Source organism: Emys orbicularis, chromosome 2, assembly GCF_028017835.1.
Source record: "Emys orbicularis isolate rEmyOrb1 chromosome 2, rEmyOrb1.hap1, whole genome shotgun sequence".
NCBI lineage: Eukaryota > Metazoa > Chordata > Testudines > Emydidae > Emys > Emys orbicularis.
The window spans coordinates 178,925,204-178,937,665 of record NC_088684.1 but is presented as its reverse complement, the minus strand read 5'-3'; the positions used below and the strand labels follow the sequence as shown (position 1 = coordinate 178,937,665).

Sequence of the window (12,462 nt, the reverse complement as noted above, 5' to 3'; positions counted from 1 at the left end):
TTTAATAATAAGCCAAATGGATTTAAGACACAAAATTGTCTACTCAGATGTGTTTTTGCAGTTTTGTAAATTTTTAAAGTCTATATCTTAGTGAATTTAGTGCTAGCGAAAGCTGTTGGGTTATCAGCCCTGGGGTCTAAATCCTCTATGTGTACAACAACCACTTCAGGAACAGCTTTCCTAAACTGCTTTGGTAGTAGTCTTCAATCCTGTCTTGGATGGACCACCGCAGGCATTGTTCACATTCTGTGCCTGTTCAGTATATCTCTTGAGTTCTGAATTTTAATCATTAAAGATGAACTGCAGAGTGGAAAAGCATAAATAGTTACTTTTCAAAGGAACATTTAAAAGGTAGTTAAATTCACTGTATATATTTAAATTATTTTACTGATGCTAAGGAATTCTTCATTTTTCCTGTAGGTATGTCATGTTGTAATCATGCAAAGGATAACTTAATGTGCCGTGATGTTTGTGAACAGGTAAGCTTGTTTTAAACTTGGGCAGTAGCAAGAAAATTGATTCACTTCTGAATTTGTATATTCAAGATTATAACAGTTACTTGAAAAGTGGACCTGAAATTGATAAGTGTTTCACTCCCATAGGGAGCAGTTATATTCAGTGCATGTAGACACTGAATGTCACAAGAGACCTTGATAGTCTATGTAATAGTTCTGTTGTTTTAATGAACAGATCTTAACTTTTAAAGACCTATTCTTCCCACTGATATATGCATAAACTCACATTGAAGTCAGTGGGAGATGCATGTGCCTATTTGAGGTCAGAATTTGGCCAAGAAGTATTAAACTTACAAAGGTGATTCACAGTAATTTCTGCGTCTGAAGAAGTGGGTATTCACCCACGAAAGCTTATGCTCCAATACATCTGTTAGTCTTAAAGGTGCCACAGGACTCTGTTGCTTTTTACAGATCCAGACTAACACGGCTACCCCTCTGATACTGATTTCTTAGTTTACCCTTTACCTCCTTCTGGATCGTATGTAGTACAGTTTTCCTGTGAATGGTTGTGAACGTAAAATCAGGAGCAATGTTGGATACCATACTTTACTCTTCCTACTTCGTATCCACCCCTGTGGCCCGCAGCCTCTAATCCCCTACATGTGCAATCTTGGCCCTACCGGGCCCCTTGTGGGATGCAACAGGTGCAGAAACCTACTTTTCCTGCCCCCCTCCCAGAGTTAGATATCCCTCCCCTCGTAAAGTGACTTGAGTCACAGCTGGCACAGACTCAGACTGTACACCGGGAAGAACAGGAAAGTGAGGAAGAGCGCCTGGAATGAAGGAACACTTGAAACCAGCAGCAGTCTTCCCTTCTTCACCAGATGAGGGAATAGTTTTGTCTACTTCCACTCAGTTTGATGATTTCAAAATTGTTCATGGCAGATATGTTAGAAGTCCTGGAGCTAATGTAGGAAATATCACATAAGCTTTTGAACATTCTGCATTCCTTCATACCTAGAAGGCTGGCCATGCCAATTAACATGGGGCTATTGGAAGCTTAATTTTTTCCATAGTGACTTATGGATGTGAATCACGGGAAATTAATGCTGCTAGCAAGAAGAAAACAGAAGCATTTAGGATGTGGCGCTGCCAAAGACTCATGCATATCTCCTGGATGGAAAAGAAGATGAATGCTTGTGTAAGAAATATTATTGGAGGGAAGCAGACCTTGTTGTCAGAAATCAGTAGGCATGAACTTAGGTCACATTAGGCATACAGATTGAAATACCCTAAAGCAAGTTATCATAGAAGGAATGGTGGTGGGTCATTGTAGTAGGGGATGACTAGAGAGAGGAGAGAGAGAGATGGTATGTGGCAGATCACTGGGATGTCAGCTGCTAAGTGCACGAAGCTAGTGATAGATTGATAAGGCTTCTTTCTACTATGATGTCACCAACATTCAGACATGAATAAATTGATTTTACTTAGTCATAGAGTTTAAGTCCAGAAAGGAACACCAGATCATCTAGTCTGACCTCCTGTGGCCATCAACACCACTCAGCACCTTCACACTAAACACAGCAACTGAAATTAGACCAGAGTTTTACAGCCCACTTACTTATTACTGTGGGAATCAGTCCCCCTCCCTCCAAAATAAAATTGTCAGACTCTGGCATCTGGTGCATCTACCTCTGAAAATATAGATAAAGTCCTTTCAAGTGGGTTTGAATATCTTTACATGCACCCATTTTCTGGATCTCTGATAGCCGTGGCAATGTATCAAAGGTCCTGATAAAGGACCCCCAAAATTTATACCAAAAGACAAGGGTATAAAAAATTTAGATTTATTTTTCAGGAAAAAGTACTTGTTGTCAAGCCTACAGATGAGCACTACAAATTACCAGGCACTTTTGTCAAAATATGATTATCTTAGTTAGGACAGTGTATCACAGTTTGAGAAACTCCCTCAATAACATTAGGAGGAACTGAAGTCTGCTGTAGCTGAGGGACAATTGGTAGTTCAAATATCACTGCAGCATGATCAGTGACCACCTCCATTGATGTCCTGGGTTTCTTGGTTACAATCTTCAGGAATACCAGAGGAGGTCAAGACAGCACTTGAAGACCACCCATTTGAAGGTTGTGAGCTCTTGTATACAAGAACTGATGAAGCCCTCCAGTCTCTGAAAGATTTGAGAGACATTCCCCATCCCTTGAAAGTCTATCCGCTAGCCCACAGGAGAAAGCAAGCCAGGTCACAAAGCTCCTCTAGATAAAGGCTCTCCACCTATTACTATAACTGAGAAATATAATTGGAGCTGCTGAGGAAGAACCACAGAGGATAAATAACCATTCTTTCTTCAAATGATTGTACATATGTATTCTGGTGACTCCCAAGCAGTGATTCCAATCAGGAGGTAGGTGCTAGAAGTCCTATTTAAATTATGTTTTCAGGACAGCCTATGCCAAAGCAGGCATCAGATCTTGAGGCCTCAGCTAAGAAACAGTGCTGGGGAAAAGTTTGTACTGATCCCAGCTTAGCTGCCCTGCAAATTTCTGAAATTGGTATGCTTCTGAGAGAAGCTGCATGAGACTTGGTGGAGTGGGCTCTAAGCCACATGGGTGGATCTAATCTAGCCAACTCCTTGCGTGATATAATACAATTAGATACTCGGTTAAATAGTCTTTGGGTGAATATTGCCTGACCTTTTACTCATTACAAATTCAGCAAACAGCCTGGGGTCATCTTCTCTCAAGGTAATATGGAAAAGCCCTAATCACATCAAGGGTATGGAATTTGGCTTTCCCCTGGTTGGAGTGGGATTTGTGAAATCAATATTTAAATGAAAATCTGGGAATGAGGTTTAAGGGTCCCTTTTGTCTTTAGGAACACCATATAAGGTGGACCAGTCATGAGGGCCTGAATCTCCACTATCCTTCAAGCTGATTTTATAGCTACTGAAAAAGTCATTTTCATAGGTATAGAGCAGTGGTGGGCAACCTGTGTCCTGCGGGTATAGAGGAAAACATTGCTAGGGACTCAAATGGATGTCCCATTAATTACGCTAAAATGATATTTAGGTCCTAGGAAAGAGGGGGCTCCTAGACTGGGGGAAATGCGTAAATAAGGCCTGTGAGGAACCTGGCAACTGTAGAGTGGTAAAATGACCCTGGACGTAAGGATGATGAGCTGACGTTGCTGCTAAATGGGAGACACAGGGTTTGAGGGTAGGAAGGAAATGAAGCTGAATGTGGTGCCCCACGTTGTTAATCTCCAAGACTGAGTGGCCTGAGCTAATTTGCTTCCAGGCCTTCCAAAAATAAAAAGGTGATTGCCAAAAGGGATGGCAGGGGAGTGGGAAGGAAGAGTATTCTCCAAGGGCTCAGCGTATAGTTTTCAACAAGGACAAACTGCTGCCATGAGGTGGATGTGGGGTGTGCAGTAGCGGAGGGCCTTCTCTGTTGGAACTTCTGCTTCTTCGATATGTTGTCCACATGGATTCCATAACCCACCTTCTTTCCCCACAATAATGGAGTTCTGTACTACCAGGATTCTGTATTGGCAAAGGAACTGAGACAGTTGGGCCAGGTCCACACTTTATGCCTTAGGGTGAGGAGGCATGAGGGCATCCAGGGTGTAGGAATGGCCCTAATGCACACTGGATTCTTTTGGCAAGCAATCACTGAGCACGTGTACACAGAGTGGGATCCATGTGGACAACATGTCTTGAAGAACCACAGTCACTGTAAGATAAGTAAATTGTCTGAAGATATAATTTGCCTTGATTCCTTCTCACTTTGCAACTGTCATGGCTGGGGGAAATGGGAGTAATATTTTTAGTGACACCCTCCCCCAGATGAAACTGTCATAAATATTAATTGGGCATCTGTTACATATATAATTTGGGGAGCTGTCCATTTTCTGCTCAATAACTTGGGGAGCTCTCTACTTTCCAGTCATCAAGGAACTGAAATTGGTTGTTCTAAAGGGCACGGAGGCACTGGCAGCTGGTTTCAGAATGAGACTGGCTTGACTATGCTGCAGAGGGCCAAAAAATCTTTGAAAGGTACATGAATTTCAGGCACTCCTTACCAAAGGGTAGGAATCCAGTCAAATGATACATTTAGAGAAGTGGAACTGCAGTAAAGTAATTCCTTGCTTTCAGTCACAAGTTAGCAGGAGTGTTATTATAAAATGTATCTTGTAGCAAGGAAGCGTGAAACTAGGTCCTAGCAGCTTTGTTTCTCTGAATCCCCAAAGATCTCCATATTATAACTTTTGCTACAGTCTAACTCAGGGTGGGCAAACTACGGCCTGGGGGCCGCATCTGGTCCTTCAGACATTTTAATGTGGCTCTTGAGCTCCCGCCAGGGAGCAGGGTCCTGGGCTTGCCCTGCTCCACACGGCTCCTGGAAGCAGGGGCATGTCTGCCTTCCGGCTCCTAAGCGTAGGGGCAGCCAGGCAGCTCCGCATGCTGCTCCCCACCCAAGCGCCGCCCCCGCAGCTCCCATTGGCTGGGAACCACGGCTCCTGGGAGCTGCTGGGGCAGCACCTGTGGACGGAACAGTGCGCAGAGCCGCCTGGCTGCGCCTCCGCGTAGGAGCTGGAAGGGGGGACATGCCGCTGCTTCCAAGAGCCGCTTGAAGTAAGCGCCACTCGGAGCCTGCACCCCTGACCCCCTCACATGCCCCAACCCCCTGCCACAGCCCTGATTCCCCTCCTGCATCCCCAGCCCCACCCCAGAGCCCACACCCCCAGCCAGAGTCCTCACCCCTGTCATGCCCCAGCCCGGAGCCCCCTCCTGCACCCTGAACTCCTCATTTCTGGCCCCCCAGTCAGAGCCCTGACCCCCTCATTGACCCCAACCCCCCATTTTGTGAGCATTCATGGCCCACCATACAATTTCTATACCCAGATGTGGCCCTCCGGCCAAAAAGTTTGCCCACTCCTGGTCTAACTTATGCTTTTTACTATCAATCTTGTGCTGCTGAATGGACCAAGAGTTTCTGAGTAAGAGAATATATATTCCATTTTTAGAAACAAGAAGAAAATTTATTTCCCTCTCCAAAAACAAGTGCTGTATGTCTGAAAGATTGTCCAGTAAACTCAAATTACAAGTAAACTTTCTTTATATATGAATATGTTATGTACGTTGGTACACAAATTTACTGCTAGTGAAAGTTATCACAAAAACTTACTAATTAAATAAAACCAAACTGTGAATTTAGGAAAGCAAAATTAAAAAAGAAGTCAAATGAGCTTGAATGTATGCTTTTTTTTCCTAATTGGTTCTGATATTTTAAAAATGTTATCTTCTGATCTTTTTGTAACAGATTTTATCCTCTAAAAGTGATTCCCGTTTGAAACATTTGCTGCAGCGGGCACCAGAATATTGCCCAGAGTCAATGGTAAGCCTTGACTGTTTTTGGTAAAACTGCTGAATCAGTATTGACAAACCTAAGCGTTCAAAAGCCACGAGTGAGGTCTCAAAAATCATGAGATTTGGCTTAAAAATTGGAATTTAAATATAATACATTTTGGGTTCATTTTACTTGGCTTTTGGGTTTTGATCCTTTAGGGTTCGTTTTCAAGCTTTTCCTCCCGAAGCGTGAGGACTAGAAAACTTTTTAAAATGAAAGCTGAGATTCTCATTTAATCACTTGACTCTGGGAGCTAGGTTTTTAAGAAAAGACCAGATATTGCAAGACTTACGATGCAATCAGAGAGTTGACAATCTTGCGAAATGTCCTGGGTTCATGGAAGTTACAAGAGATAGTGGAGGTTGAGATCTGCCTTATGTTGAGAGTAAATTTGTGTATAGTGGGCCAGATTGCCTGGTGCGATGTGGCTGCTATTACTCTCCTTGGAATTGTTGGCAGCCAGCATAATTTAGAGCAGCCTTCAGGTTATTTAATTTTCACCAGGGGACAAGCCTGTCATGCATCCTGTCCAGCATTGGGGTAGTGCAAAGGAAAACTCTGTAGCTGTTATAACTACTCCTAGGTCAGAGCTGAAAATCTGGAACAATCTTTTTATCGGTTAAGTAAAACTATGGATATCTGAATGAGATATCTAAAAGTTCTCCAGTTAATTACTAGAAAATTATAGAGTGGATTGTATCTTACTGCTTGTTCAGTTACATTACTATAGAAATAATAATTAAGTAATATTCAGATTAATTAATCCAAAAGCCTTCTGCCTTGGAAAAACAGCAACAATTTTGCTTGACAATTCTAATACAAAATTCTAATTTTCTTACTTTACTGATCAGTTTTTATTACTTTATATAGTGTCAGCAGTGTGCTAGGCTCTTGATAGACTAGTAAAGACCAAGTCCTTGCCCAAAAGAGTTTACTGTCTAAATGTACAGTGTATACGCCTAGATATTCTTTAGTTCTAATGTTCCATGAACCACTTCGTTACAGTGCTCCCCCTCATGGACTGCCTCCACTCCCAATCCACAAAGGCATGATTTTAAATGTTTTATTTCTGTGGGTCATCAGTTAAGTCTTTCAGACCAGTAGTGGTCCACAACCACTGTTTGAATACTGATGGTCAGAGGTGGGCAACCTGCGGCCCATCAGGATAATCCATTGGCGAACCGCGAGACAGTTTGTTTACATTGACCGTCCATAGGCACAGCTGCCTACAGCTCCCAGAGGCTGTGGTTCGCCGTTACCAGCCAGATTGCAAGTTGGTGATAGCATTTGTGTTGATACTTTGCTTTTTATTTTAAATTTTGTTATGTTACAGAGTTAATGCTTCTCAGAGTTGGCAACTAGGGTTTATTGATGTCATGGAAGAAAATGTTTTCAAGAGTGATATAGAGTCCAGGATGGGGAGTTTCTATGTGTAGGGGACAAAAAAGGGATGGTCTAGCAATTTTTTGGGGTGAATGTGGAGGGGGAAGTACTGGATAGAATATACTTTTATGAAATAGTAATAGTTTAAAAGTGTGATTGCGCTCCCCAACCATGTATTTCATATCTTTAATAGTGCTTTGATAAAGAGAAAGCAATCTAGGTATCTTTCTGTTTAAAAAGTTTAACAGTTTTAGTTTAACTCTGTGCTTATTATTTTCAGACATTGCCTCCCCCCCTTTTTTTTTATTTGCTGTCAAATTTACATGGGTACTCTGTTAATAACATTAGACAAAAGACATACAAAATGTGTTCCAGTATAGCCTTCTGCTTGCTGGAACATGAATATATGGAATTTACTCTCCAAATCTCTCAGATGGTGGGGTAGAGGAGGCATTCTGGCAACTCATTGGAGAATGTGGAATGCAGACACTGGCAGACTGGGAGGCCACTTGGAATAACTTAGAGAATTGGGTTCAATGCAGAAGTCACAAACAGTGCAGTAATCACGACGAACTCAGTTATCTTTTAGGGAAAGAAAGGGAAGTACCTTTCATCAGTCCTCTGGTGACTAGTAGCAGTGCCAGAAGCCAGCTTTTCCCCCTAATGGCAGCAGTATCTCCTTTTGCTGGCTTCTAGTCTGCTTTGATTTAGAGAGGGAGGCTGATGGAGGAGGAGGGCCAGTAGAGGGAATTGATATTGACTATCTTAGCAAGGTGATAAGTGCTTTTTATATACCTATGTAAGTACTGTATTAAAAAAGAAATACCACAAGGAGTTTGTTCCTGCCAGGATTGGCTATTGTTTCACTGCTGATGCGTAGTACTTTTACAACTCTTTCGAGAGGCACATGTTCAGCATTCCTTCACTTGTAGGCACTTACATTTTTTATCTCTTCATTGTTTAGCCCAGCACCCTGACCTGCTAGCATCTATACCTCTGCTTCTATGGAATCTTCCTTCGGTGCCATAATACTCAGTTGATATGATGTATTATAGAAATGGTCAATTTTTTTTTTCTAGTGCTTGCTTAAAAAGCACTAACTGCAGTGACTTTGTGCTAATGCTAATGAAATAATTTAAGGGTAACCATTATGTACGTACTTGTCCCATTTAGTGAACTGTAATATAACCATGTTTTGTTTAAAGAAACCCTGTTCAGAGGACTCCAAATCTGAGCCCTTGAGCTTGTAGTACACAGTATGTGGAAATTTCCATAGCTTTCAATTTTTTGACCTTCTGAAATACTATGCAGCTTAACCACAATACTTCAGTCTCCACTTAAAGTTTTAGCTTAGTTTTCTCTCCGACCACAGGCAGCCGTAACCATCTTAGTGAAACTGTGCTGAGGTCCAAAATGCAAGATGAGCAATATTCAGTCTTGGATATGTGAGATTTTAAAGGTCTGTTGTCTCAAGATCCACTAGTGGGTAGGTATGGAAACTTTATCTACCTCAGTGATAGCCCCAATTATTTCATTGTCTGATCTGGGCTTGGATCGCATTCAGAGGAAGAGTTGGATCCAACTGTTTATTTGGACCCTCAACCTCAGTGCCATTCTTTTGGATAAATACATGTATCCCCTAACTATGACTGTACTGGACTAGACAAATTGACAGGAGTGGCAAGTGCCTCCCTGGGTGCTCTGTCCATACCAGTCAACTCCAAGGTTTCCGTATCAGACTCCTTTGAGAGCTACAATCTCGGTTCCACATTAAAGCAGGGATGTTTCCACAGATCCAAGACACTCAGATCCTATGCCAATGAATCCAGTACCAAGAGTTAGTCCCTACACTGATCCAAGACATCTTATATGCCAAGGCAGATAATGCATCTTCACAAATCCATATTTTGCATCAGGACCAGGAACCTACAGGCAACTCCTCTCTAGATGACAATGGTGGTGTAGCCTCAGCTCCCTCACCATCTGAGGATGCTATTCAATTCAAAGAGTTAGTCAGCAGAAGTTTTCTACTTCAAAATTACCTTCTGTTTCACTGGAGGAAACTCCTCCTCTTTCTGACATCCTGGGGAATACCTCTACAAAGTTTCTCTGTTTCTTCTGCCAACCAAATGCTAAAAAAGCAGGTAAGGTATCGGATCCTGAATGAAGGGTTTTCTTGTTTCCATGTACATCTTTCCCCTAATTCTCCTTTGGTGGCTGTAGTGATGTAGCGATCAAAAATGGAATCTTTATATTCTCCTCCCAATGACAGAGATGGGGGGGCGGGAGGGGAAATAGATTGGTTCAGGGGGGGAAATATTCTCTTCATCTTCTTTAAACCTGAGGGTAGTTAACTACCTAGCTGTCATGGCGAGGTACCAGTTTCACCTGTGGGACAAGATTTCAATCTTTACCAAGAATCTTCCTGATGAATGCTGAAGACTGACTTATGCCCTTATTAAGGAGGGCCAGAACGTTGCTAGGCATGTGCTGTGTGTGTCCTTCGTCTCTGGTGCATATTCAAGATCAATAGCTGCAGTGATATGCTGTTCCTCTCTTCCTCACGAAACAAAGCTGAAGATTGAAGACCTTCTATTTGAAATTGATGGACTTTTTAGTTGTAAAATGGATGCAGTATTAGAGAAAATGAGACACAAGATTAACTGATGGATCTCTGGGTCTCTTGCACCTTTCAATAGAATAATTCTCGTGCCTGCCTTTGATATCTAAAGACAATATTATCCAAATTATTCTTCATCTTTGTATGTTAACAGAGGCAGGCAATGCTATCAGCAGCAACAACAATCCTTTGCTTCTCAGCAGCAATATAAAAGACGTCCCTGTAAATCCAAGAAGAGAGAAAAGAATTCATCCTCCACTACTACTTTACCTTCAGTTAATCCTCAGGTGTGACATGAAGTTTGAGAGCAGCAAACCGTCCTTGAATTCTGTTCCCCTAATATTTGGAGACTGTTTATACCATTTTTTCCTCTCCATGGATCACCACCTTGTAGTGGTGGAGAGGCTTGCGTGTCTCAATGACCCCGAGAGTGATGCTGCCTGGAGTCATGTACTCCCTTAGGGCTACCCATGGCAGAACAGTCAAGGGCGAGGTTCCAGACAAAGTGTGATCCAAGAAGTTCCTAACAGCAGAGCAGATGGAGGATAACTGCACAATGGAGGTGAAACTGTTGTGTAATGTTACAATGGCTGTGAAGATGGATGAAGGCTGCAGCAAATAGATGATCTTCAATCGTCATGGTGCCCATGCCATTGGTTTCAAGTTCTCTATCTGCCAAGGATAGTGTGATGACTGTTGTGCACCAGTCTCCTCACTTTAAAAGAAGTCCTGCACAGGCATCTTCCAGTTTTTTGGAAAAATAACATTGCACAAGTCAAAAGTCCAGTGGTGATCGGCGAGTCGTGATGGGAACAGGACAGTGAAATCCAGATGTTCCTAGTTGCAGACCGACACACAGGCGGTGGGTGTGTGATTCAGTTGTTTTGCTCGAGGATTGAGGTGGGTCGAGCATCTCGGCAGCTGCACTCATGACTGAAACATCTGCCCTCATTGCAATAGAACTTGTGGTTCAAGGATTGGCCTTATTAGCCACCTGAGGACCCATAACTCCCATGGAAGATGATCATACTCGGTAACGAGTGATCGCCCATCATCATTATACCATTTTTACAGCAAGTGGCAAAAGATCACCTTGAACAGATGGGTCTTGGACGGTATAAAAGACAAATATACGTATCCAGTACAAAATAGATTCTTGTAACATAAATGGAAAGGGTGAGAGCTTAAAGGATAAAGTAACAGAAACCATCTTGAGTTGAGGATATATGTTAGGTTTCAGTTTGCACTTTTAATGCTAGAATCCTTCTCTTCCTCACCCACCAAAAACCCCCCAAACAAACCAAAAACAGCCTGGGCAGCCAGAAGTCTAACAATTCCTAACTTTCAACTACTTGACTTTGCAGCTTAAATATCTTCCTTTTAATGTTACTCTTTACATGTAATTGCTTTTATTTTATTTTATTTTATTTTATTTTATTTTATTTTATTTTTTAAAGGAAAGAGGTAAAACAAATAACATTATGTACAATTGTAACCCCTATGATACATCATCTTGGTTTGAATTCTGAACCTTTTAGCACTGACACTTTCAGCCCACTTTTTCCAAGTGGTGTAGTACTGCTTGCTATATTTCCACAGCTGGAAATATGCAGAGGGTACCTTGAAGAAGAAGGGGAAGTTACTTACAGTAACTGTTTGACAGAGTTGTCTACTACATGCACACACGTCTTCCAGGATGTAGAAACACCCATAGCTTTCAGTTTTTGCCATTGTCTAAAGTATGTTTTGCACCTGCAAAAAACAACCCCCTCCCCAACCCTACTTTTAATTAAAATACGCCAGAGAGAGGAGTCCTTTTGGGTCACATCATCCTTTTCTTGACAGTGAACACCAGATGACATTTGTCTCTGATTTTTGTGTTTTTTGAGAAGGAAGCAGAGGTCTTCCATGAGATCAATTATTTTACAGAGGTATTGACACTATTTTGTATTGGTGCCAAATCCTCTATTATATTTAAAAGCTTTTAATCTATCATAAATAAAGACTTCTGTTTAATTGCATTTTATTTTTCAGGGAGAAGTTTGGGGTTGTATAAATTCTTCTTTGCCAGGTAAGAACTATTAGAATATTCTAATTTATATTTTGCCTTTGCTGATAAAAGGCAATTCAACAACAAATTGTCTAGTTTCCATATTGTACATGTTTCAAAATAGTTTTGCTTTGATAAGGCTTCCACATAAGCCAGAAATGTTTTTGTTTGCTTGTTTCATTTACCCCAAATTGTGGTGCTTTGACTCTTTGTCAAAATTGAAAAGCGAATACATTTTTTTTCTTATCCTATTTTCTCATGTAGAAAATACGTTAAATGTATAAGTTGTATTACATTGATGTTTACTCAAATATCTCTTATCCATTTCTTGCCTATGTTGAAGAAAAAGGTCAAGGGTTGGGGATTCGTCCTTAAAAGTATTGAAAAGCCTTGAGTCAGCACTCCTTTGCCTTTTTAAAAGATTCTAGATGTCCTGTGGTTGCCTATTTCCCCCTTAAAATACTGTCCCCGTCTAGACCTTAACTTCTAATTTTTTTAATTAAAAATGTATACCACTCTTATTCAGTCTA

At 41.4% G+C, this 12,462-nt stretch overlaps 1 protein-coding gene across 1 annotated transcript in view; it reads left to right on the top strand.

Annotated features, from left to right (window-relative positions):
* Nucleotides 1–422: 422 nt before the first annotated feature.
* Nucleotides 423–12,462, top strand: part of RECK (reversion inducing cysteine rich protein with kazal motifs) — a 131,694-nt gene continuing 119,654 nt past the window's right edge. The window contains exons 1-3 of the mRNA XM_065399444.1: nucleotides 423–479; nucleotides 5,793–5,867; nucleotides 11,917–11,953. Of these exons, the coding sequence (XP_065255516.1) occupies nucleotides 423–479; nucleotides 5,793–5,867; nucleotides 11,917–11,953 (169 nt within the window). The remainder of the gene's footprint in view (nucleotides 480–5,792; nucleotides 5,868–11,916; nucleotides 11,954–12,462) is intronic.